General features: G+C 34.9%; 1 protein-coding gene across 5 annotated transcripts in view; it reads left to right on the top strand.

Annotated features, from left to right (window-relative positions):
* LOC128179823 (protein psiF-like) overlaps window positions 1-26,367 on the top strand; it is a 62,462-nt gene that overhangs the window by 17,295 nt on the left and 18,800 nt on the right. For 3 of the 5 annotated variants that reach the window (XM_052847487.1, XM_052847479.1, XM_052847469.1), the window contains exons 5-6: window positions 2,995-3,093; window positions 12,723-12,842. The exons of 1 other annotated variant lie outside the window; for it this stretch is intronic. In XM_052847487.1, the coding sequence (XP_052703447.1) occupies window positions 2,995-3,093; window positions 12,723-12,842 (219 nt within the window). The remainder of the gene's footprint in view (window positions 1-2,994; window positions 3,094-12,722; window positions 12,843-26,367) is intronic. One more of the 5 variants, XM_052847493.1, reaches the window with a different exon arrangement.

Raw genomic sequence — 26,367 nt, 5'->3', positions numbered from 1 at the left:
GAAAATCATGACAGAAACTTTATGCAGCTTATGGAAAAATGCAGAGCAAAACAGTTGAAGCTCAACAAAGACAAAATAAAATTTCGTCTATCAGAGGTCAAATTCATTGGTCACACTATAACAACTGAGGGATTAAAAAGACCCCGAAAAAGTAAAGGCAGCCCTGGATATGCCAAATCTAACTGACTTTGCCGGCGTACGCCGATTCATAGGATTTGTCACATACCTAGCTAAATTCCTTCCAAAACTAAGCGACATCTGCGAGCCACTTCGAAAACCAACACAGAAAGATATAGAATGGCATTTGACCTCAGAAAATGCAGTGAAGCAAATTAAAGATCTAGTCGCAGCCGACTCTGTGCTACAGTATTTTAATACAGTTAAACCACTTATATTGCAAGGTGATGCATCAGAAAAAGATCTTGGCGCTGCCTTACTTCAAGATGAAAGACCGATTGCTTTCGCCAGCCGAGCTTTAACCGAAACTGATATGCGCAAATTCAAAAGGATCTTTTAGCAGTAGTATTTGGACTGGAAAAATTCAATGTTTATACTTTCTGGAGACCAATCCATCTCCAATTAGACCACAAGCCTCTGGAGGTGATTGTAAACAAACCAATATACAAATCACCAAAGCGCCTCCAGAGTATGCATGTTTGTCGGAATGCAGAAATATGAAGTACATCCGAAGTACCGCTTGGGAAAGGACATGGAGCTTGTAGATACACTGAGCCGTGCATAATTGCCAAATGAACAGCAATCGACAAAGTTTGAACCGACAGTGGAAGCCATCAACATGCTCCAATTCCTGCCTATTGCCACCGAACGTCTAGAGGACACTCAGAATCAAACAGCAGGGTATGCCGCTCTACAAAAGTTAGGATCAACCACATGCAGAGGATGGCCCAATGATAGAAAATCCATTTCAGCGATCGTAAGTCCCTATTACGATATGAGACGAACTGTCCATTCCAAATGGGGTTATATTCAAAGGCGACAAAGCAGTCATTCCACAAGCACTCCGGAAGGATATGCCTAAGAGAATTCACGCATCCCATCTAGGAATTAAAGGATGTCTCAGACGCGCCAGAGAATCGATATACTGGCCACAAATGAATGCCGAGGTCAAAGACTTCATTGAAAAATGTGAAATCTGTCGCAACTTTGACAGCAATCAAGGATGAGAACCGTTGAAACCACACGAGGTACTGCCACGTCCATGGGCTAAGGTTGGCTTGTACATCTTCACATTTGATAACCGACTATTTCTCGAATTTCTTTGAGATGGAGTTATTGAATCAGCTGACCTCGCGGGAGGTCATAAGGAAACTTTGATCACAATTTGCTAGCTAGACATGGCATACCAGACACATGCATGTCAAATAATGGCCACAGTTTGCTTCTGAGGAATTTGCAGACTTTGTACGTCTGTGGGAGTTTGACCATATAACATCATCATCTTAGTACCTAGAAAGTAATGGGAAAGCAGAACAAGCTGTCAAACAAATCCTTAATAAGGGAAAACATTCAAAATCAGATCCATACTTTGCACTGTTGGATTACAGATATACACCAACGCAACATGTGGGAACAAGTCCAGCCATGCGGTCAATGGGTAGGAGAACAAAAACACTCCTTCCTATAAACTGGAACCTATTCCAGTCTAGAGATGCCGTCTTTGAGAAAGGGAAAATTGATATTCCCAAATTAAAACAAGCAAAGTATTACAACAAATCTGCATATCCGTTACAACCGCTATTAGTAGGAGAAACGGTTAGAGTGAAAACCCCAAACAGACCATGGGATAAAGGAACTATAACCGGGACCAACATAGAGACAAGATCGTACGATATTGAAGCTGATTATACAAGAAAACAGGAAAGACCTGAGAAAATCAATGGAAGGTCAAGTGCTATATGCCAGATGACAATCCGAACTGCACATCAAATGGCAACAAAGGAACGAGTCCCTAGTCGAACACAAATAAAGATCCAAAGACTATCACAACTCGATCAGGACGCAAAGTGACACCACCAGCAAAATATAATGACTTTGTAAAATCATTACTTTAAACCAACTTGTCACCAGTATTTGTGATGAAAACAAAGTGTTTTTAATTGGGTTTGAAGCCATACCTAGCCAAATGTACAATTGCGTCAAATACTCAGAGACACCGAATTCTTGTCATTAATTTTATTACAGTTGCTAGTCGGGTTAAGTGCAACCATTACGCAAAAAATCGTACCAAATGACCAATATAATGAATTGTATTTTAGTATGTTCTTGATACATCAGATTTTGCTTATTTAGCGCAGGTAAACAGTCAACTGTATGATCTACCGAAGTCTATGTTCGATTTGATACGTAAAAATTACAAAGTACAGGGTAATAGTTCCCCAAGTTACAAAGCATAACAAAGCGAACTGTTGCACAACAAACAAATCCATCTTTGTCAGGTCGACCCGTTTATTAAACATCCAACATGGCTGCTTTAAACAAAGAACCTTGTTTTTGAAATATGGAATTATACCGAACCCGAAGTTATAAACTGATTGAATCTAGCCTTTCCTTTATTATTATTTTCGTAATAACTCAGAATTGCAACAAAATTAGCCTTTAATATATTTAATATATCTTTTTATTCCATAAAGATGGTTTATGCTTAAGTACGTTGAATTTAATTGAGGCAATAGTTGTTGAGAAGAATTTTTAAAAATGCACCCCCCCCTACTTTTTTTGTATTACAGTTTCGAGGTGTTCTCTTTGAACTGGCCTTTAATTTCTGCAATTTATATTCGCCATCCCATAAGGATGCTTTGTGTCTCATTTGGTTGAAATTGGCCAAGCGGTTTTAAAGAGGAAGTACAAAATGTAAAAAAAAGTTTACAGACGGGCGGACAAAATGTGATTAGAAAAGCTCACTTCAGCTTTCAACTCAGGTGAGCTAAAAATCAAGAAAACAACATATTCTACTGTATATCCTTTTTTTTTAAGAGTGTACCGATGACCATCACTGTAATTGCTCAACAGGAATGGTTGGCCACTGCAGGGACGATACTTTTGAAAGGAAATGTGAATGCAGACAAATGCCTGGTAGTTTTTTTTTTGAAATACTAGATGATAACCTGCGCAAGCGCGGGAATTAACACTTTACACATTATTATGATATAATGCTTAATGTGGTAAACCATATTTTTTTGTATATATTTTGCCTGATTTTTTCCTTATCCTTTTTTCAAAATGGAAAAAACTGCTTTTTTATAGTATTTATGTCAAAACCAGTGAATAGGTATTTAGTGCATCTCTCTTTACATTTAGTTCTTTAGGTCAATTTTAAATATAATTTCTATTATAAGAATTTCAGATAAAACAATCTTGAGGGGTAGGGTGGGGCCATTCCCATTAAACTTCCCCGTTTTATGCATACATCATTTATCCATATATAGACGTAGAATATAACAAGATATCTGTGAGCCAATGCTCACTAGTGATACCCCCGCTCTGATGTGAATATGCAAAATAAGCAAAGTCGACATTTAACAGAAAGCTGGCATCCGATTGGTACAGAAATATATCCCACAATATGGCATGCCTAAACAAATAGTGTGTTAAAATTTCAAGCATCTGCGATAAATAGCTGCTGAGAAATCTTTGAGGAAAATTTGTTTGAAAATTTTGGCTAAAATAAACAAAGTACTCATTTAACAGGAAGATGACGTCCGATTGGTAAAAAAATATATCCCACAATATGGCATGCCTTAACAAACACTGTGTAAAAATTTCAAACATCTCCGATAAATAGCTGCTGAGAAATCTTTGACGAAAATTTGTTTGAATATTTTGGCTAAAAATAAACAAAGTCATTATTTAACAGGAAGTTGACATCTGATTGATACAAAAATATATCCCACAATATGGCATGCCTAAACAAACACTGTGTACAAATTTCAAGCATCTCCAAAAATAGCTGCTGAGAAATCTTTGATGAAAATTTGTTTGAAAATTTTGGCTAAAAATAAACAAAGTCGTCATTTAACAGGAAGTTGACGTCCGATTGGTACAAAAATACATCCCATGATATAGCATGCCTATACAAATACTGTGTAAAAATTTCAAACATCTGCGATAAACAGTTGCTGAGAATTCTTTGACAGAAATTTGTTTGAAAAGTTTTGCTAAAAATAAACAAAGTTGTCATTAAACAGGAAGTTGACGTCTGATTGGTACAAAAATATATCCCACGATATAGCATGCCTATACAAATACTGTGTAAAAATTTCAAGCATCTGCGGTAAACAGTTGCTGAGAATTCTTTGACGGAAATTTGTTTGAAAAGTTTTGCTAAAAATAAACAAAGTCGACATTTAACAGGAAGTTGACGTCTGATTGGTACAAAAATATATCCCACGATATGGCATGCCTATACAAATACTGTGTTAAAATTTCAAGCATCTGCGATAAACAGTTGCTGAGAAATCTTTGACGAAAATTTGTTTGAAAATTTTGGTTAAAAAATAAGCAAAGTCGTCATTTAACAGGAAGTTGACGTCCGATTGGTACAAAAATATATCCCACGATATGGCATGCCTTAACAGACACTGTGTTAAAATTTCAAGCATCTGCGATAAATAGTTGCTGAGATAAATGCGACAGAAATTTTTGTTACGGACGGACAGACAGACGGACAGACGGACAGACAGACGGACGGACAGACAGACACACAAGGGTAAAACAGTATACCCCCTCTCCTTCGGAGCGGGGGTATAATAATCTGTTCATAAATGTTTACAAATTAATGTCTAAGGTTTACAACCAATCTGTCGTGGTATGAAACTGAAATAAACAAGCATTCTGAGAATATTCCATAAGCAATACACGTCCCCTACCGGTTTGTAGAAATTTGTGAAAACAATGCACTGTTATGCAGAATATCATTTCTTACCGTCTCAACAGACCAACCCGATAACGAACACGATTGTAATAATACAAAAAACCCTGTCGATTAAATTTACAACACAATTATGCTTGATACTATTTTACAGAACGTATTTGTTTGTTAGAAACAATAAAAGGAATGGTCTAAGTAATGCACGATATTATTACTGACAACATGCTTTCCTCGTTTATTTGATACACACCGAGCCCGATAACGAACCCGAACATTAAAAAATTGGAATATAAAAAATTAATTTTCTTGAAAATATGTCAACCAGACGCACTTGATCTGTAGTTTAATATTTTGAAGCTGCTCAGCAAGTTTCATATCATTCGTCCAACGCATAAAGAAAAAACAGTGGAAAACTGAAGTGGGACAGACGGACAGACAGACAGACAGACGGACTGACGGACGCAGAGGAAAGCTATAGTCCCCTCCGGTGAAACCGGTAGGGGACTAAAAACGCTAGGCTATGCATTATTATCCATTTGCATGCATACATGTATAAATATTTGAAACCAAAGTTGTCAGATTCAAAGCATCTACCCGATGGTTAAGTCGCCATACACTTTCCGCTATGATGTTTATTACTCAACCCGTTTCTTGCAACCCGCTCTAGAAATACTGAAGTTGCAATAATTGTTCTATTTTATTTATTATTATACCCGCACTTTAATTCTAAAGAAAGTTCGGGTATATTAATTGTTGTTACTCTGTTCCGTCCGTCCGTCCGTCGGTCTGTCACGTTTTACTTTCTCAAACTGCTCTTACATCTTATAAACCAGCAATCTGAACTCTTAAAGTTTGATTTGGGTGTCATGTTGTTTTGTAAAAAGGTATCAAAAATTCTCTGGTAGTCCTGGGGGTCAAATGATTAATAAAAAATGACGTTTTTTCACAAAAAACCTTCTTCCTTGAACTCCTCCTACATTTTCAACAGTAGACAAATCATCTCTTGGAATATGTTTTAGGGGATCCTATAGATGCGCAATAAGGTTTCGGAATTTTCAATTTTGTCCTGGGGGTCAATTAATTGCTAAAAGATGACGGTTTTTTTTTTTTTTTTACAAAAAAACTGGTTTCAAAAACGTCATTTTCTTTTTGCAGTAGCCAAATGATCTTCTAGAATATGATTTGGGGTGTCATATTGAAGTGTGATCGGGTTCCAGAATTTTATTTTTTATTAAGAGGATCAGTGGGCAACAAAAAATGACGTTTTTTTTGCAAAAAGGTATGGTTCCCAGAACTCCTCTTACAACTTTTGGGGTAGCTACGTCATCTCTTGGGATATAATTGGGGCTGTCCTATAGATGTGCAATAAGATTTTAAAAATCTGAATTTTATCCAGGGAGTCAAATAGTAGCAGAAAATTGACGTTTATCACTCAAAAAAACCCCATAGATCCCAGAACTCCTCTTATGATTTAATGGATAGACACATCACATCTTGGGATATGATAGGGACTGTTCTATAGATGTGCAGTAAGGTTTTAAAAATTTAAATTTCATCCAGGGAGTCAAAAAGTAGCAGAAAATTTACGGTTATCACTTAAAAAAAACATAGATCCTAGAACTCCTTTTATGATTTAATGGATAGACACATCATATCTTTGGATATGATAGGTACTGTTCCATAGATCAATGTAGATGTGCATTACGGTTTTGAAAAAATAAATTTAACCCTGAGGCCCATTACCTACATATCTTTTGATGCCCTTTAAGGATCAAGAATATATTTATGGTTAAGGGGTGGGGATCTCAACCTTTTTCAAGATATTCGTGTACTTCCTGTTCGAGGGGGGTCATGACCACCCCCGGGGCCCATGACCTACATACCGTTTGATGACCCTTGACACAAGGAACAAGAATATATATGGTTTAAGGGTGGGGATCTCAACTGTTTTGAAGATATTAAGGGACTTGCTGTTTGAGGGGGTCAGGACCACCCACAGGGCCCAAGACATAACATTTGATGCCCCTTGACATCAGAAACATGAATATATATGGTTTAGGGGTCATGATTATAACAGTTTCTGACTGATGTATGGTAATTTCAAATTCCTGGGGGGTGGGGATGACCCCAGGGGTCAGATCTAATAAACCTTATATATTGCCAGTAACAGTCAATATATGATTATGAAAACACTATATTATTATCTTTGTCCGTTTTCAACTTACCATTTAAAATAGAGTCTACGATTAATCTTCGTACAAGGTTCAATGTTAGACCCCACACCCTTTTGACACCCGTTAGGGTCATGACTTACATGCCATAATGATCTGATGAGCCATGACCTAAGGAGGAATAATATCTTTGGATTAAGGTGGGGATCTCAATGGTTTTTATGATATTTGACAATTTCAGGAAGAGCGCTTGGAATCATGATCGACCTACATACCATCTGAAATGCCTTGAACAAAAAAACAATAATATAATATGTACATGATATATGATTCAATTTAAGAACCCAGATATAGATCAATCATCTATGTTTTGTAATACTTCCTATGTATATATACATGTATTAGTTTGTGTTTTGTTCTATACTATTCATGTTCATGACTGTAGTATGGCTTAGTCTTATTTTAAATCACATTAAAAATTTGTCAAATATATGACTTGGAACCCCCACCCCCAAACAAGCTCAAATATAAGCCGGCCCTACCCCCCCCCCCCTTAATTGTCGAATGATCTATTAAATCAAAATATAATTTGGGTATCTAAAAACTTTTATAAACTGGTAAAAAATGTATTTCTTAAAAAAAATTACATTACACCTTGCATAATTGACAAATGATCTATTGAGATATGATCAGAGGTCATATTTCTACCTTGGGATCAATAACTAGTATTCATTGACAAGTTAAAATTAATAACAATAAATGATTCAAATTATGAATGTTTATACTCCACATTCACACCCCCCCCATCTAACCTGGTTGTTAAGATTCAGTCTTCTTAATACATTCTTACATGTTTGCAGTAGCCAATTTTAAATCATTTCTTGATTGCTTTTTCTCTCCTGATGCACATTAACATTTTGAAATTGCTTAATTCTGTTTTTAAGATTTATAAACAAAATGTTATATGCATGTGTATTCGCCTATTTGGGGCAATTGTAAAGTCTCCTAAACAAAGCAATGACATCATTAGGCTAGGAATTACCCACATGGATCAAACACTACTGTAACATATGAATAAGATAAAATACTTTATTGGGAGTTGATTTTAATCAATTCTCCTATGCACTTACTCGGGCAAAGCCAGTTAAAGACAACGCCTGGGGGTCATTAATGTACTTTACACCATTTGATGCATCGTAATGACATTAGAAGATATTTTGTATTTTCCTGTTTCATGGGGTCAGAACAGCTAGTCCCATAAGGTCATGACCTACATTGTATTTGATGCATTATAATACATTAAGAAAGAAATACTCCTTCCTTCCTATTATAACTCATATAAAAATGATAATTAAGTGTTTAGTACACTTACTTACATGTTAGTATGTAGTTTTTTAAATTTAATAAGAAATTTAATAAGAAATTGTTTATACAGGGTCAAGATGGGGTCAACTCAATAGTGCAAGTCTGACAAATGAAAAAAATAACTTTTGCAACTAAAATGACAGAAACTTTACAAATGCGATGGGACAGGTAACGATGATAAGCTTATTTAAATATTAAAAGATGATGATACAGTATGCTGTCAAAGGGATCGAGATCACATTTAGAAAGTGAAAGTAGAACTTATGTATGCTGGCATCTCATTATATTGTGCTATTGCTACTACATGTATTATGCTTACCTATAATTTGGTCAGCATCATAATGATAATCCAATTAAAACACAATAATGAATTCCTTTAGCTGATCTTAACTAATCCTTTTCTGCACATGGAAAACACAGACATGTATGTATACACGCGAACCCACCTAATCGAAGAGCTGGGTAAAACTAGTGCCCGCTAATGATACCTGCAGACCTGTGTTGTGTATGTTACTTCAGACAAAGATCAGTTATTTGTAACATGCATGTATTTTTATGACCTATTCTTCAAATCCATTTGCACCATTTTATTGGGTAATTAACTAGCTTTAAGGTGGTGCAAGACACCTGCATATTGTGATGTATTCTTTCTATTGAGATAAACAATAAAGTATATTAAATATTAATTAAATATTTACCCCCCAAATAATGTTACCTAACATCGAAGGGCAGTGGGTTAGAGCGTTTACATGTCTGTAAGAGCATTGGGGTCCAAGGTGTATTTTTGGTAATTTTACAATTAATATAAATGAATTTTCATGGGGGGGGGGGGGTCTGGACCCCTCACTCCCACCCCTTCTCTAAATCTGTGCACACGATGATGTACATATGTATGCACACAGACCGACAACCGCCACGGGGAGGGGGCATAATTTAATTTTTAATTTTTATAGTATATAGACAGACAGACAGAACACCCCTTTCTCACAGACTCTCACACACAGCAAGTTGGTACAGTAAATTTGTATACACCTATAAATATTTAAAGATACATACAGTACAAATTATCTAAAGAAAAAGAAGAAGATTAATATCTACATCATCATTGATGTGTTAATTAAATATTTATACTGGAAAGAGACAACTCCATGGTGACCATCTCTTAGTAAAGTCTACAGTAGTAAATAGTTTCCTTTCAGTATTGTAATAGGTTTGTAAATAGGACATTAAAATTTCAAAACATATCTTTATATCTTTTCTCGACCTTTGAAAAATGAATTTTTTTACTAATATAATAATCAAATTAACTACATGATCCATATCTGGATCACCTAATAGTACACTCTGGATATCAAATGTTATTCTCTTGCCAGATCTATTAAAAATATAGTCTGACAATTTTGTCCAGAGATTAAAGATTAGCGGGCATTGGTAGAATAAGTGCTTAAAAGTTTCAGGTTCCAACATACATATTGCACATAAGTTATTGTTTTTTATCTTAGAAAGATACAAAAATTTATTTATACCTAAAATTCTATGAATTATTCTGTAATTAAACCATACCAGTTCTGTATCTTTTGTGATTAACTTAGAGTTGCAATATATGAGGTTCCAATTAAAGTCTGGTTCGAGATTTAAGTCAATTTCCCACTTAGATTCACATATTGGCCTATGCTGTAGTTTTGAGATAAAAAAAGTCATATAATGTTCTTGAGCCTTTTTTATCTTTACACAGAATTATTATAGATTCTAACTGGTACGGTTTTACTACTAATTCATGTGAAAATTGCCTGATACTGGGCCAGGAGCTTAATATAGCCTTTTTTAAACCTTCATATTTAGTAAATGGTAGCTTAACTAGGTAATCATTGGTTATTTGTTCATAATTAATAAAGTTCCCCTGCTTATCCAGCAGACTTATAAAAAATATAGTTATTTTGCACACTGATCTTCTCATTAAACCAAAGTGGTTCTAATAATATATCATGTTCACATTTTGGCTCTATAGAAACCAGAAAATCAGCAAAGTAAGAAAGAGTTTCTTTCCAAAATAGATTTGTTGTTGAATTAGCTTTTTGTTTAGAGTACTTTGATCCAAATTGTATGAGATGAGCAGTGTTACAATTAATTACTTCATTGAAAAACATGGACCATTCCGAATTAGAGTGAAGAAGCCTTCTTATCCAAGTAAGTTTAAGAGATTTTATGTATGTATCAATATGAACCATTCTACATCCCCCTTTATCATAGTCCAACTGTAAAGTTTTCCTAGAAACTTTATCAATTTTATTACCCCAGATATATTTATAGAAAACTTGCTCTAATTTTTTAATCCACTGAGAGTTTGGTTTAGGTAACACTGTAAATAAATGGGTAAACTTGGATAAGAATAAGCTTTTCACAACTGTAATTCTGCCAATAGGAGAGATGTTTCTCTTTGACCATTGTGTTATTTCTTTTTGTACCAGATTAAATTTCTCATTAAAGTTCAGATGTTCCATGTTTTCCAGATTAGCTGTATAAGTTACACCTAAAACTGTAAAAGGTTCATATGTCCACTGGAGCCCAGTATCTTGACAAAGGAAAACTTGACTGTTAATCATGGATCCTATCCAGATTGCTTTAGTTTTGTTAATATTAGGCTTAAGCCCTGAAAATTTTGAAAACTGGAAGAGTAGGTCGAGAGCAGACTTGAGAGATTTTTCTGATCCATCTAAAAACAAAACTGTGTCATCAGCATACTGTTGTAAACAAATTTTTTCTTTTCCTATTTTAATACCTTTAATATTTATATTTTGTCGTATCATGTGTCCCATGATTTCGACACACAGGTTAAAAAGATATGGAGAGACAGGGTCACCCTGTCGACAACCCCTTCCAATTTCAAAACATTCTGAGAAGATCCCATTCTGGATAACGCATAATTTTGCCTTATTATATAATACTGATATCCATTTGATGAGTTCATGACCAAAGTTAAAAAATCTTAACGTATCATACATAAATCTCCAAGATATGGAGTCAAAAGCTTTTTCGAAGTCAATAAGTAAAATCATTCCTGGAATTTGTTCTTCTTTAGTGATGTGAAGAGCATCATGTATAAGCCTAGTATTTTCTCCAATAAACCTATCTTTGAGGAAGCCCTTCTGATTATCATGAATTAAAAAGTTTAAGACTGTTTTTATTCTGTTTGCAATGCATGCTGATGCTATCTTATATGTAACATTAAGTAAAGATATAGGACGCCAGTTACTCAGGTATTCTCTTGGCTTAGTTCCTTTTGGTAGTATTGATATTATACCTTGATTTTGAGTTATAGATAATTCCCCTTTACTAAATCCAAAATTTAATGATCTAATCAAAAAGTGGCCAATATCCTTCCAAAAAAATTTAAAAAATTCTGCAGAGAAGCCATCAGTACCAGGGCTTTTATCATTTTTCATTCCCTTGAAAGCAGCAAGGGCTTCCTCTCTAGTGATAATACCCTCTAATTTACATGACATATCATTATCTAATAAGTTAACCTTTGTCTTATCAACTATTGTACTAATATCAACATCATGTAATTTGTTATCACAACTGGAGTACAGATTTTTGTAAAAGGGGCAAACACTTGGTGCGAGTATTACTGTCTAATGACAGCATCTATTTTTTTTTTTTGCATTAATCGAAGTCCGATCCAAGGTACATGTATCTGCCCGCGATGCATGATGAACTCGTTCTACCCTTTTCGTTAATAGTCAATCTGCGTTCTTGGTTACCCCGTTCAGGAAAGTTTTATCCCGTTCTCTCACCAGAGGTCGTACTTCGCAAGCAAATGAGTATCAAAACTAAAATCGGCCATTTAAGAAACGTATTGACTTATTTTTTTTTTATTCAACATTTGTCAAATCTTAACTTTTATATTTTCTCTAAATAGGCTCACAGTACATATATTCACTCTATGCATAATCATTGAATATTATTTCATTGCAAGTATTTATTTTGATCGAGACTATCCCTGACTTGGATCCGCCAAAGCGTGTCCGTCACCTTAATCTTATTTTTGCTATTTCGGGCTTGTTTATCGAAAATGAGAGTAGGTTTCTGATTTATTTCACAATAATAACTTACCAGTTAAAATCCAATTATACCTTACGGTCAACATCACACAAGTGTTGAAATACCAAAGGTGTCAGCAAGTACTCTGGTGCAGGCATTTTGTAGTTTATTTGCAAAATGTCTTAATTTATAAGTATAGATAGAGATCGTTGTTGAATTCATACAAGGTCAATATCTTAATAAACATTGTCCCACAGATGTCAACTGTAAAAGTGATTCAGACTGCAGCACACACGTGTGTTCAGGAAACTTCAGTCAGTCCTTCTGCCACGAGAAAAAAGTCCTTGTCTATGACTTTTCGTCATGTGATTGTAGAGGTTAGTTTCATAATTTTTTGGCTGGTTTAATTTTTTTTTACATTTACATGCAAATGTATAATATATATTGTAAGATCTGAACGCTGTAAATTCCATTGTTAGATCTGAACGCTGTAAATTCCATCAGTTCATTTGTTGAATTTCCCTTTCTGACAATCCCTCTGAATACACGTAGAAGTGAGTGCAGAATGCATGAATGTTTTTAAACATGAATGTTTTAAAATTGAACTAGGGTCGTTGGCCGTGAGTTGAAATAAGCAAAATGCACCTCCTTGTCAGTCTACCTTGACATGATTCGAAAAATAACTGCTCCTTCAAATTGAATAGCGATACTGTTTCTGAAATGTACAGCAACACAGAGGCGGATCCAGCAATTTGGAAAAGGGGGGGTTCCATTTGATGAAAACCAATATGTGCAAAATTAATCATTTGTCAATAAACAAGGACTTTTTGAACTTTTTCCGTGCATATACAACTGTATTTAATAAACATTTATCTCGTCACTATCTATTTCAACAGCAGAGTGCACTGCATTATTGAGCGTTTTGCCGTTTTGGTTTAGGTAAGGAAGATTTGCATATTATTTAGCCTCAAGCCCAAGTCTCCAGCAATGAGAAAGTACGTCTATGCTTAATAGAAAAGAAACACTAAGAAACAAAAAATAACTCAGACTTATAACGACAAACTACATGTATTATAATGGATATTTTGGTAACTTTATTATGTCTTTGATGTTTATGATGTTGATGATGATCCAGAGGGGGGGGTTCCGACTCCCGGAACCCCCCCCCCCCCGCCTCTGGATCCGCCAATGCAACCAAACGGAGGCCCAAAAACCTACTGTTAACCTGTTATAAAAACGGCAAAATGTCAGAGGCAATGTCAGAATGGTGTATATTACAATTAAGGACTACATTGTATATATGTGATCAAATGGTTCCTACCCCCCCCCCCCGATTTTAACCAATTCTTATGTAGTATCGTATCAAAATCAAATCTTTATCCAATATTATATAGAGGTTGTCTAACATATTAGACTCCAAAGTAGTCACCATTGTCCTTGACCTGTCCATCTATGACGTCACTTAAGTAGATTTTGTTTGCAAATGTAAATATCGCCATTTTTTCCTTGATATTTTGCCTTTGTAAGTATAGAGCGCAGGTATACTCAAGTACGATTTAAAAATTCGATTATATATTATATAATTATAGCGAGCGCAGCGAGCTCTACCGGCAAGGCGTGTGTGAATAGAAAATTCGGACTATTTGCACATTCATTCAACAGATTTTTTTGGCGTCAGTAAATTGGACCAGTAATGCTTTGTTTTAATAATCCCAGTAGTTCCCTGTAATTATGGTTTCCCATTTTCACACTCTCACGAGAAAAAGGTAAAAGACTATGTTCATGCATTATAATTTAATTCTGGTTGTAACGCACTTTCTGATTGGCTAAAAAATTATTTTATATCGTATAAAGAATGTTGCCTACGTCATAGTAAGACTAACGTCAAAAACGTATCAATACGCCTGACGTTACGTTTGAATTTTGTACAAATGTATGTCATTTTAAAGGTCAAATGACCGTTTTTATCTACAATGAAGAGTAAAAAAATTAAATTATAAGCAATGAATTCAATATTTATTAGTTTTATTCGATATAAAATGGTTTGAAACAGTTTACGCTTTTTTATAAACCGCTTCGCGGTTTATAAAACGTAAACTGTCCCCAACCATTTTATATCGTATAAAACTAATAAATATTGAATTCATTCCTTAATTAAGTAAATAACACACCACCAATTTCCATTACTTTTAAGACTAACGGAGTTATCGTCCTTTCGAGTGACGTCACAATGGATTTCTTGCACATTGATCCGACAGAATTTTTCGGCCTCAGTAAATTTCGACCCACAATGCAATTCCTCAATGTCGGCCGATCTCACTAAACTGGATACCACCTCGCGAGAATCAAAGTAAAACTTTTGAGAAACAGATAAATTGTGTAATTTCCACATCATGCTTTTTAAGTAAACAAAACAATATTTTTCGCGTAGTTTTTTTCTAGTGTGTTTTCAAAGAGACAGCCTACACTTGACCGACGTGAACTTTGACGTCACAATAAGGGGGAACTACTCTAAGTAGTTATTGTATATCTGCTGAAATATAATTACCAAAATCTTCTCAAAATCTTGCAGAGCTAACGAATCGGGACATTTCTTCAGAGATAGGAAACAGCTGTAACTTGCTCTCATTTGGATGAATGCTCACACTTATTTTATTCACTATATTGAATTACAATTACTTTGCAGATGTAATTAATTAAATTACAAATTACATTTTCATCAAAATTTACTAAAACCATGATTTATATACAACACATAAACATTTAAGTAGGTATATCTATAATATGAATAAAATTTCCTCATAATCAAAATAATTTCACTGTTTGAGAATTTGCTAACTAATCTGATAATTAGTTACAATTTTTGGAAAGAAAAAATATAAATTTGGTTTTTATTGTTTATTTTAAAACGCAGGTACTGGTAGTCACAATATGGAGGTGTCCCATACACCCTGATATTCAATAAACATTTAAAAGTCATATCCCTTAACCTACACCTACCATGTCAACTGAAGTATAATATATTTCTTGCATGTAAAACTATTATATGAAAACTTTCTCCTTTCCATTTTAATACACTTTTTTTTCTTTGTAAATACAATGCAAAAGTACAGGATAATCTCGGGTAGAGGGCAGACTTCAATTGTTTTCAAAACACAATTCACACCTGTTGTTCTCTACCTAATTATCAAAATGTTAGCAATAAGGGAACACACCCTGTGGCCATGTTAGGTATCAAAAAGTTAAACCCATTTGAAGCCATGCATTTTAGCTCTGTGTATTTTAGGCTATCAATTACAAAGCATGACCTGATAGTTTATATAATTTAGATAACACTGATTTTGTTTGTAAATTGAACAGTTATGTTTTAAACTAACTCAATGATAATTGACACACTAAAAATTATTCTAATAAGAAGGGAAATAAGTATTTTTTAAGAAAAAAGAGATAAAACAAATCATCAAATACATGTACTTAATTAAATTTGGGAAACTTATCATTAAAGATTTAATCACTGAAAAAATCCATTTTGAAAAATATTTAGTATGATATATATAATAATAGTTCAATACTTTTTAACTACTCTTCGAACTTGACCTAATGTACCATTGTATGGGGAAAAATGGGTAGTGGACAGCTTAATATTTATATGTCCATCAGTATGTAATGAAAAGTAATTGGAATTACATGCCTTTTTTGAAAGTAATTAATTAAATTACCATTACATGTAATTGAAAATGCGGCCAATTATACATTACTTCCAATAACATCAAAATTTGTAATTAATTACACTCAATTACCATTACAAATTACCATTACCCCATCCCTGTTGTACATGTACAATTTAGAACATCGTTTGAGCGATTAATAAAATCGTTTGTATAATTTAGAAAAATCGTTTAAACGATTTTTGAATTCGCTTGAACGATTTCTAGAATATTTAAGCGATTTTTATTAATTCGTTTGTTCAATTTTTAAATTCAAATGTACGATTTAGAAATTCGTTTATACAATTTAGAAAATCACTTGTACAATTTTGAAATGTTTAAACAAATTTAAAAATCGTACCTGAAGAAATCTTAAGCTTTAATGTCAGTAATCGTTTCGTCTCACAAGGCATTCCAAAAAACTATTAGTTAAGGGTATATAATAAATAAACTCATTCAATGACGTTTTATGCTTGAGAACTTCAAAAATATAAAAAAATCGACCAGGCCAGTTGGAGAATCGAGAAGATCGTTAGAAAAACGAAAGTATCGCATACCAAAATGCTGGTCCGATGCTAGGCTGGTCCATGAAATTTACAAATTAGATACCGAATGTTGACATAAATGAGATATGAAAACAAGTTCTAGTTCATTTTTGAAAAAGATGTCGCTGCGAATGCATATGGTTCTCAAGTCTTCGGACAGTGCGTCCTTATATTCCAATAATAAACCTTGGGATTTTAGAGTGCGTCTTCCAAGATCTCTACCTCTTACAGGGAAGTGGACAGTGGAGATGACGGAGTTTTGTAATGACAAACTAGGACGATCATCCATTAAGGAAATATTTGTATACTGCTCTAGCTGTGACGTCACAATTGTAGGGGAAAGCCAAAGACCACTTCTAAGACGGATTTATTTAGAAAATACTTAAAATCAAATATTTCTTTATCCCTACCGTATTCCTTAACGTACAAATAACATTGATCATCTGCACATCTATATTCAAGACAAAAACGGCGAAGACCCGTCATTTTTAACCGGAGAATCAACGGTGACACTTGTTTTCCGACAAATGTAAAATGACTATGATGATGATGAAAGTTTTATTTCCATTATTCAAAGCAGAAGATAGAGAGGTGGAGGAATACTACACAGAAAAAGAGCTTACTGTATTCCAGTTCGACATCCCTCAGTGAGACAGTAGCTAACAAACAATTAAGTGAAAGTCCTATCGAAATTTTAAGAATCCATGCATAAAAAGGAGACCCATATGCCTCTCAGGACAGGTATGAAACAAAAAGAAAGAATATTGTCTTCCATACATTCATCAACATCTAAAGGAAAAGGACGCATCAAGTAAAGAGGCACGAACGACAAATCGAAAAAAAGGTTTTTGTCTTAAATCAATTCAGCTCAAATCACTGCTATCGGCAATAGACTCCGTTTAAGAAACCACTCTCAAGAACGAAGCGCAAAGTTTGCATCTGGAATACAACGTTTACGTTCATAGGAGAGAAAACAACCTTTGCGTGGAAATACGACAGTACTGGAAACCCACCGAGAAATCAGACATCGTTCCTACCAGAAAAGGACTCTGCTAATGACCGTTTGAAAGCACAGTTTTTACAGACTTGTCGCTAGACATCAAAAATAGTCTTCTAGAACTGAAGAACGTGAAATGCTGTTCGGAACGCGATGATCATCAAAATCAAATGATAATGCTACAATGCAACCGTTGCAACACTAATTTTTTTACAAACTGGCGGAAAAAACCCAGAAATGAAAAACATTTCGATTTATTAGAATTTTGTTTATGAATTTTGAACATTTATTTTCTCCCTGTTTTGTCATGCACTTTTTCTGGTCTTTTTGTTTACTTTGGCATTTGAATTTCATGTAGAAAATATTTGTATGATTTATGGCATTTTTATATTAAAATGAATGGATAAAATTTTAAGAGACAGTACAGCTGAAAACACATGTGTGAATAACTTCAGATTTACCTATTGTATAGTTAGGAAATAAGAAATAACGCTTATTGTAATAGTTGAAATAACGAAAATCCCTATCACATACTTAATTAACGTAATTATAAGCTTCCGGAAATTCAAGGGTCGTACAAACCTGAATAATCTTATATCGTTTATTTGTACCACGTGGACTTTGAATGACAGTAATTGACACGTGCTGAAAACTACAAGATCTTCGTCCAACTACGGTCATCATGGAAAACGAGGTTGAAGCGATTCTCTAAATGAAACATATCCTTACTTACTCGATAATTTACAAATGGTTTGCTAATTTAGGTTCATTTTAAAGTGAATAGACATAAATATGTCAAATAACCCCTCAAGGGGCCTCATTTATAAAAAAAAGATTTAGGTTGTAGCAACTCCTATGATAAACACGAGAAATACATGTTCACAAAATAATAATAGTGGTTATTTTAAAAACTTTGAACAGTTATTACCTATGAGAAGTAGAAAAGACATATTTTTATCAACAAACCTGTCCAGGAGATTCTTCGCGAGCCCTCGTGTGTTTTGTTTACATACTATACGCATGCGTTATAGTATAGAAGGCTGAACCCCGAACACGTTGCGATGTACCTATGTGATAGGTTATACGTAATTATTAATTTTAATGATATAATTAGATTTATTGCACGGAGAACTTTGTAATTTTCTGAAAGTTTATACATTCATGAGTAGTACAAAAATACCGAACCCGATCGGAAATTTTTTTCAAGTCGGTTTTTTTATAAGATGCGCTGTACTGTCTCTTTAAACATAATTTTTATTGCGTTTTTAAGTCTGAAAAAAAACCCACACAATATAAAATCCACACAAAGTTAAAGTATCGCATCAATGATTCAAAAGCGCTTTCGTAAAAAACAGCAAAATCTTAGTTTAAATTTTTTTTTCTATAATCACGAGAATAAACATTCCGCCATTCTAAAGTATCTCGTGTATATGGCTGTGTCCTTGACTCTAAACATTTATGACTATATTCCTTTTTAAAAGGACGGGTGTCCGTTCTGTCAGTATAAATATACTTATATATTTACATATTCCAGTGTCTTTGTCTGTGATAACACTACGTATCGATTTTGTACTATAAAACCCATAATAGAAATTAAGCCAAATTGAGGCGCCAGCGGGGTTTGCTTATTTATATTTATACATTTAATCATACGATGGCTTAGAATTATATAAATATAAGGAATCATTCTTTGAATATTATGAGGTGATAATTTCGGTCGGGGCGTGATCAAATCTATCATAAAGCCCTTCGGGCTTTATTGGATTTGATCACGCCCCGACCGAAATTATCACCTCATAATACTCAAAGAATGATTCCTTATTCCTTATATACGGCGATCAGGTAAACCTGGCTGTGTCCTTACTCTTAACTAACTACAGAAACAAAGAGATCCGATTTTATATCTGTAGTCATGGTAAACTCTGGGATGAGAGAAGTGATACGGGTAACCGTGCAGCTGTACATTACATCAAACAGTATCTGAAACTTATTCAAGAAAAGCAAGCTACAGCACACGTAGTTTATAAGCAGGCAAAGCCAATTTTTCTGGATAAAGTAAAAAGAATCGCCTCATATATAAATAATGAATTAGGTAGGGTTGATATTTCATCAATAGAAAGATATGTGCTCTTTAGAGATCAAGCTTGGATGAAGTATGGAAGGAGTGACATATTCAGTAATGTACGAAAGACTGATTCGGTATCTTAGTTTGTTAGGAATATATAAGGATGTGACTCCTCATAGTTTTAGAGCGAGTGTGCAGTGACTCAGGCTTTATCTGGTTCGGTTGCCAATGTAGAAATATTGAACCTTGTTGGATTATAATGGGAGGGGACAGCAGAATATTATAGTAGATTGCCAGCTTTAGTGGAATCTGATTATATAGCAGGTAGATTAGCAAATAGTGCAGGTTAATGTGATTTTGTGGAAGATCAGTTCCAACAATATGGGATTTTAATAAGTATTTTGCAGAAAGCTTTTCAAGAAAGATAAGGCCATTAAAATTTCAATGCAATGAAGGAAAAAAGAAAGATCCTTTGTTTTCTAATTAGCTGTAAAATATCATTAATTGTCATCTACATCATATTAGGATATTGTAGGACTTTTGTTTTGTAATAACAGTGACTGATAATTTGTTGTTGATTAACAATTTGTAGATATGTAACAACTGTTTAACTCATAACAGTGATAAGTTGAGAGGATGTCAAATCTAAAATTAGAAAAATAATATATATACATGTAATAGTGTTTTTAAAATAATAAATTTATCCCATTTTGAATGAACTTGTTCTTTAATCTTTTAGTTCAGAAGTATGATCGAGGAGACTGTTTGTAACTCGACAAGTTTTGTTAAAATGAATTTTATAATGATGTGAAGTGAGGGCACTTTAGCAACAATAGTAATGATCAAGGAAATTGCGATGACTACATTTCCCTATACTTGAGAAGAGATAGAGCGTATGTATACACTAGGGACAGCGAAGTATTCCAAGTGTAATACGTCACCGCGAAAGTGATGACGTCATCTTTCTCAGAGCTGTACCAATGGTATTCAATATTGAGGATAAGGATTGAAGACTGGTATTTGTGGTTCAGCGTATCCATGATTTTAACCCCACCCACCCCAACCTTGTATATGTTCTTGTTCTCGGTTCATGGTAATGACTATACATTTCCAAAAACATGAGAAGAACTAGAGCAGGAAAGTATACACTTGGGGTAGGGAAAACAGATATCTTTATACTAGTCACAAGATAGTTTTTTTCTTCAGTTCTGTATGCAGAAATGTTAAGTAGAGTTTCAAAAATATCAATTTAAGATAGAGTACCCTATTTTAAAGCAAAGCTGCAACTTAAATTGGAAAGCTTAGACATTTTTCTCAACTAGTAGTTTTAGAGTGGGCACTAATGACATTTTTTCCTGTTTTGTCAGATTTCTAAATCTTCAATTTAAGTCTGTAGCTGCACAGTTTTTATAGCATTGAATCATGATTTTTTGAAGTATACAGTCTCATAACTGCAGCGGTGTGTGCATACAAATCGAGTAACGCGCTTTATGAAAATTTGTATCCACACATCGCTGCAGTTATGAGACTGTATACTTCAAAAAACCATTATTTAATCCTTAAATTTACATTTTTATAACTTCATTCCTTGTCTACAAATGTGATTTATACCTTAAAATTCCTGTCTTATCCTATGGGTAAGTTCATATTAATGGAAGAGCCACAGTAAAAGCCACAAGCGTGAACTTTGTGACGTTGCAGTTTACAGCGGTCAACGTTTGTGACGTCATAATAAAACTCGTAGTTTAAACATTTGAGTACCCTGTGTGTATTACAGCATTATAACTACCGTAGCTATCAACACACTTTACAAGCAAAAAATATGTGGAATGTAAATATAAGTGATTAAAAAGGCTTTAGTTATGTTATTGTATGCGTAACTTCTTTACACAACATGCAAAACTTCATATTTATTGAGGCTTTTTTAAAATCTTTTAACAACAGTTTGGGTAAGTTTTTCGCAGAAAAAAAGCCAGTTCAAATAATTTCACATGTTGCTCCTCAAATGAACAAGATGAACGCACATTCTCCTTCAAAATGTTATATCAATTTTTTCGACTTGACCCAGCAAAAAAAAAAATTCAAAGTGTGTTAATATCAACCCACTTTGAGATTTTTTCAAAATGTGTTCATTTGCAAATTTTTCAGAGTACGTTGTAAAATACTAACGAGAGAAAACTCTTCCTGTCGGCAATGTTTAACAGCAAATATCTATGCTTTTAAAAGAGATTGGAGCTATTTGAGCATTACATTTTTTTTACATTCCAAAACTTTGTAGATTTTTGACAGTCATTCCATTATTTTATCCTCCGGTATAAAAATCAATTGAGACAAGATGTCAATATTTATACAAAAAACCCCCCAAATACGTGTATATGGACCTTCATGGTACCGCTTATGGTACACCCAGCCCTTAGCATTATTGTTGAAATTAATGCACTAATATATGAGATTCATCCTTAGATTTACTTGCGACAAATAAAGAACCAAAAAGTGAACTACACTCATTCTTCGATCTATTCTGCACTTTCCAATGAAGGAAAGTTGAAAACTTTTCAAATAATGAGCAAGAAATTAAACAGCCCATGGGTAAACATGAATCTCTGTAAAAAAACTAATAAGCTTTAGGACAAATGGGTCTCAATTAAAAAGCATTTGATACATCCACTTTTGCCATAAATGAGCATTTACTTTTGGCAGAAATAACTTTTAATACATTACAAGTTGAATAATTGACTGAGCACACTCTATCTATCTATCTATCTATCTATCTATCTATCTATCTATCTATCTATCATCATCATCATCATCATTATCATCATCATTATCATCATCATACGCCAACCTCTATGTTTCTTTAAAGAAATACCGATGTGAACCGTTATATCAAAGACAATGGTTGAAATAAATGCACTTAATTTTATTGCACACCTTTGAAAAATAAAACCATTACATTCTTTTATTCTGTAAGAACCTGTTGGGCTGAATTGAATCGGACTTGAAGCTGTGTACGTACCTGGTGGTTTCATATAAACTAAACAAAGTTCTGCATCTACCGACGACCGATTGCTGAGTTGGTATAGACTTAATTGTTAACCAAAACTTTTTATTGTTACCATACATTTGAACAACGGCAAGGTCTTTGGCGGATGTTAAACTAAGTAAATTGACCCAAGTATCAAGAATGCATTCATTCAATGTGTTGATATATTGATAATTTGTTGTTCTTTATTTTTTGGTTTGAATGGAAAAGTACCATCCTCAAAATTTATTTGGTTGGTTAGTGTAGACGTGGAGTCGTGATCTAGTAATTTACTCAGATGAAGAAATTCATTGTTTTGTATGTTTTTTTATTCAAACTTTGAAAGACATGCACCCCAGGGGTGAATCTGTGCTGACAAATGGTAAATACTTGTTAAAAAATCAGACGAGTGCAGTGTGTACCTGGGTTAGCCGTGATGCGCTGTCCTTATCTACCACGGGCTGGTGAATGTATTGTTCCTGACTATTTGTAGAAAGCTCAATCACACTTGGAACTTGGAACTTGGAACCCAAGTAAATTAAATTATCCTCTTATGACATATTTCTAATCTGATTTATACATTCCTTGCACAAATTACCTAAAACAAAACATTTTTTAAAAATCAGACCATCTACATATTGAAACGGAATACGGGTAGTGACAAGCAGAGAAACACACCCATGAAGTTTAAGTAATAAAGCATACCCGTACACGTAATAGAGTACACCCATCGAAATGGAATGACCTGGTGCCCCCTTAGAAGTAAACTCTCCCAAGGGTATATAAGCAGACTCATCTAGCAGATAAGGCCGAGTAGGTCTAAAACCCACAGCTATCAGAAGAACCCGCAAGACCTGGAAGGTAATAGAAACCTGATAGAAGTAATTTGTGAGGTTGTAAGTAGGCAGACTAGGGAAAGGAATACTCCTCAGCGGTAATTGGAATTGGAATCTTAATTGGTTGTCGGGAGGTAGTAAGTCTATATGACTGAGGCGCCTGACTTCCTGTAATATTAAGAACCCTTTACCAAGGCACGCGGGGATAAGTATCCCAGTTAAACAATACTAAGTGATTTAAATACGCCTCCAATCAATTCTAAATCAAGTTTAATCATTGTACTCAGGAAGAGTAGAAGTAAAATTAATATATTTATATCCCTTAAAAAGAACCCGATATTTTGTTTAGGAAAACACGTTACATTTCGGTGGCAGCTGGTTAAGGGATAGGAACTGATTAAATTGTTGATTTATTTTGGTTTTGTTGTTTTATGTAGATTTGTTTTACCAGGTTAATATTTTACCAAGTAATTTTTGACAGGTATAGTGGACTGTGTATTTGTGACTTGGTAAGTATATTAGAGCTTGTGTATAGTTATCTAAAGGTCGGTTGCGCCGCGTGTGTACAGCGTTACTTTGTGTATTGTTATGCTTGTTATTGGTTTGCTTAGTCTCCGGGTAATGAATATTACTTGGTGAAGTTTACCAAGTGCAAAGTTTACCGAGTGCAAAGTTAACCAAGTGCATTTATAGGAATTGTAACCCAGTTAGAATATAATACCAGAATGAGTGAAGACGATTTGTTAGCTGACCTCAGTGCCATAGATGCCAGAAGGGAAAAGCTCCGAGCAGAAATTGAAAGATTACGATCAACTCCACAGTTTGCCAAACATTCGCCAATGCCAGACTCCGGAGTAGACATGGGCTACAAAAGCAATCGCAACCCTGACGACAGTTTTGAAATAAATTTCAAAACACCGAAGAACACGGGGTATGCACCTAGTCACTTTGAATACCCAACGCCTGGGTACACATTGTACGAAGATGAGAAGGATCGTACACTGCCAAAGGTTACAGATACTGAAAACAGGCTGCCGCGCCTAGGAACCATAAGCCAACCAGTGTTCACCGAGACATATTTGACACCAAACCCTTACCTAAGTACTCGGTGTGCGGTGTCATCGTCAGATTCGTCTACGGTTACGTGGTCAAATAATTGGAATCCAGTGCAGGAATCCGTTTACCGATCGTTTCCTACTATTACTACAACTAAAAATATTTCGAATGAACGCTATCAGGACTATGGTAAAACAGTGATGAAACCGGCAACATATGACGGCACTGCATCATGGATTGATTACAAAGCACATTTTGAGGCCTGTAGCGATATCAATTCATAGAACTCTCAGCAGAAAAGCTTGTACCTGGCAGCTTCTTTAAGAGGACAGGCCCAGACCGTCTTCGGTAACATGAGATCAGGAGTGAATAGGACCTACGCAGAGTTATGCGAAGCTTTGGAATCGAGATTTGCACCCGCGAATCAAACTGAACTCTACCGGGCAATGCTCAGAGAGAAGTGCCAAAGACCAAATGAATCTTTACCAGAACTTGGTAAAAGTATTCGACGTCTAGCGCATCTGGCATATCCAACTGCTCCCAGAGAAGTTACAGAGATGATCGCCAAAGATCAGTTCATAGATGCTTTGACAGAGTTTGATATGCGTCTACGCATTCAGCAATCTCGACCAAAGTCACTCAATGAAGCAATACGTTGTGCAGTGGAGATTGAGGCATTCTGTAGAGCAGAACGTCAAAGAAGAGAAAATGGTGGATATGTCAGGACCACGAGCAATAACCAAGTTACACCTGATGCACAAGATCCTACTGTTAGGGAGGAACTCAGGCAATTAAGAGATGAGATACAGGCGTCTCTGAAAGATTTAGAAAAGAAAATTGTTAATGTCTCGGTAAAAGAATCATCTGCTGCTGCAGATACGGGTAATATAGCCAAGGAAGAAAGATTTTCTTTTAAATGCCACCATTGTGGAAAGAAAGGCCACATGATCAAAGATTGTTTTCTGAGAAACAATAAAGGTGGCACTAGAATGCAAAAACCAGAGGTAAAGGATTCAACCAGTGTCAAAGGGAATACAGATTCCAATAAGAGGAATGATTCGAGAGTTTCCAGTACAACGGCCATGAAAGTTGACCAAGACAGCCATGAATCTGGTTTGTTTGTCAAGGAAAGGTAAATGGCACTCAGTGTAATTTATTGTTAGACACGGGAGCCACTCTGACTATTTTGTCGGATCAACTGTATGCAGAAATAGGCAAAATCAGCAGAACTTCCCTTTTACCGATATCACAGAGAATTGTAGGGGCTGATGGTGCGCCTCTTACGGTACAAGGAAAATAAGTATTTGGCATTAAACTTGGTTCTCAAGAATTTGAGACTCAGGCAGTGATAGCAAACATAAAGGCAGATGGCATTATTGGATTAGATTTCTTACAAACGAATGAATGCCTGGTTGACGTATGCAAGACCAAGATGTATGTACGTTGGATAGAACATGAATTAGAAATGCAAGGAAATATTGGCTGCTTTCGGGTGAGCCTATGTGAAACTATATCCATTCCTCCTAAAAGCGAAATGGTATGCCCGGGTCAAGTGTTAGACCTACCGAAATTCCCACAGATACCGTTGTTAATTGAACCTTGTGCCAAGTTCAGGACAGCGGAAGAGCATTGGTAGCTCGATCTGTAGTCAATTCATCTGAGAAAATACCAGTT

This window comes from Crassostrea angulata, chromosome 1 (genome assembly GCF_025612915.1).
Source record: "Crassostrea angulata isolate pt1a10 chromosome 1, ASM2561291v2, whole genome shotgun sequence".
NCBI lineage: Eukaryota > Metazoa > Mollusca > Bivalvia > Ostreida > Ostreidae > Magallana > Magallana angulata.
This window is presented reverse-complemented; position numbering and strand designations above follow the sequence as displayed.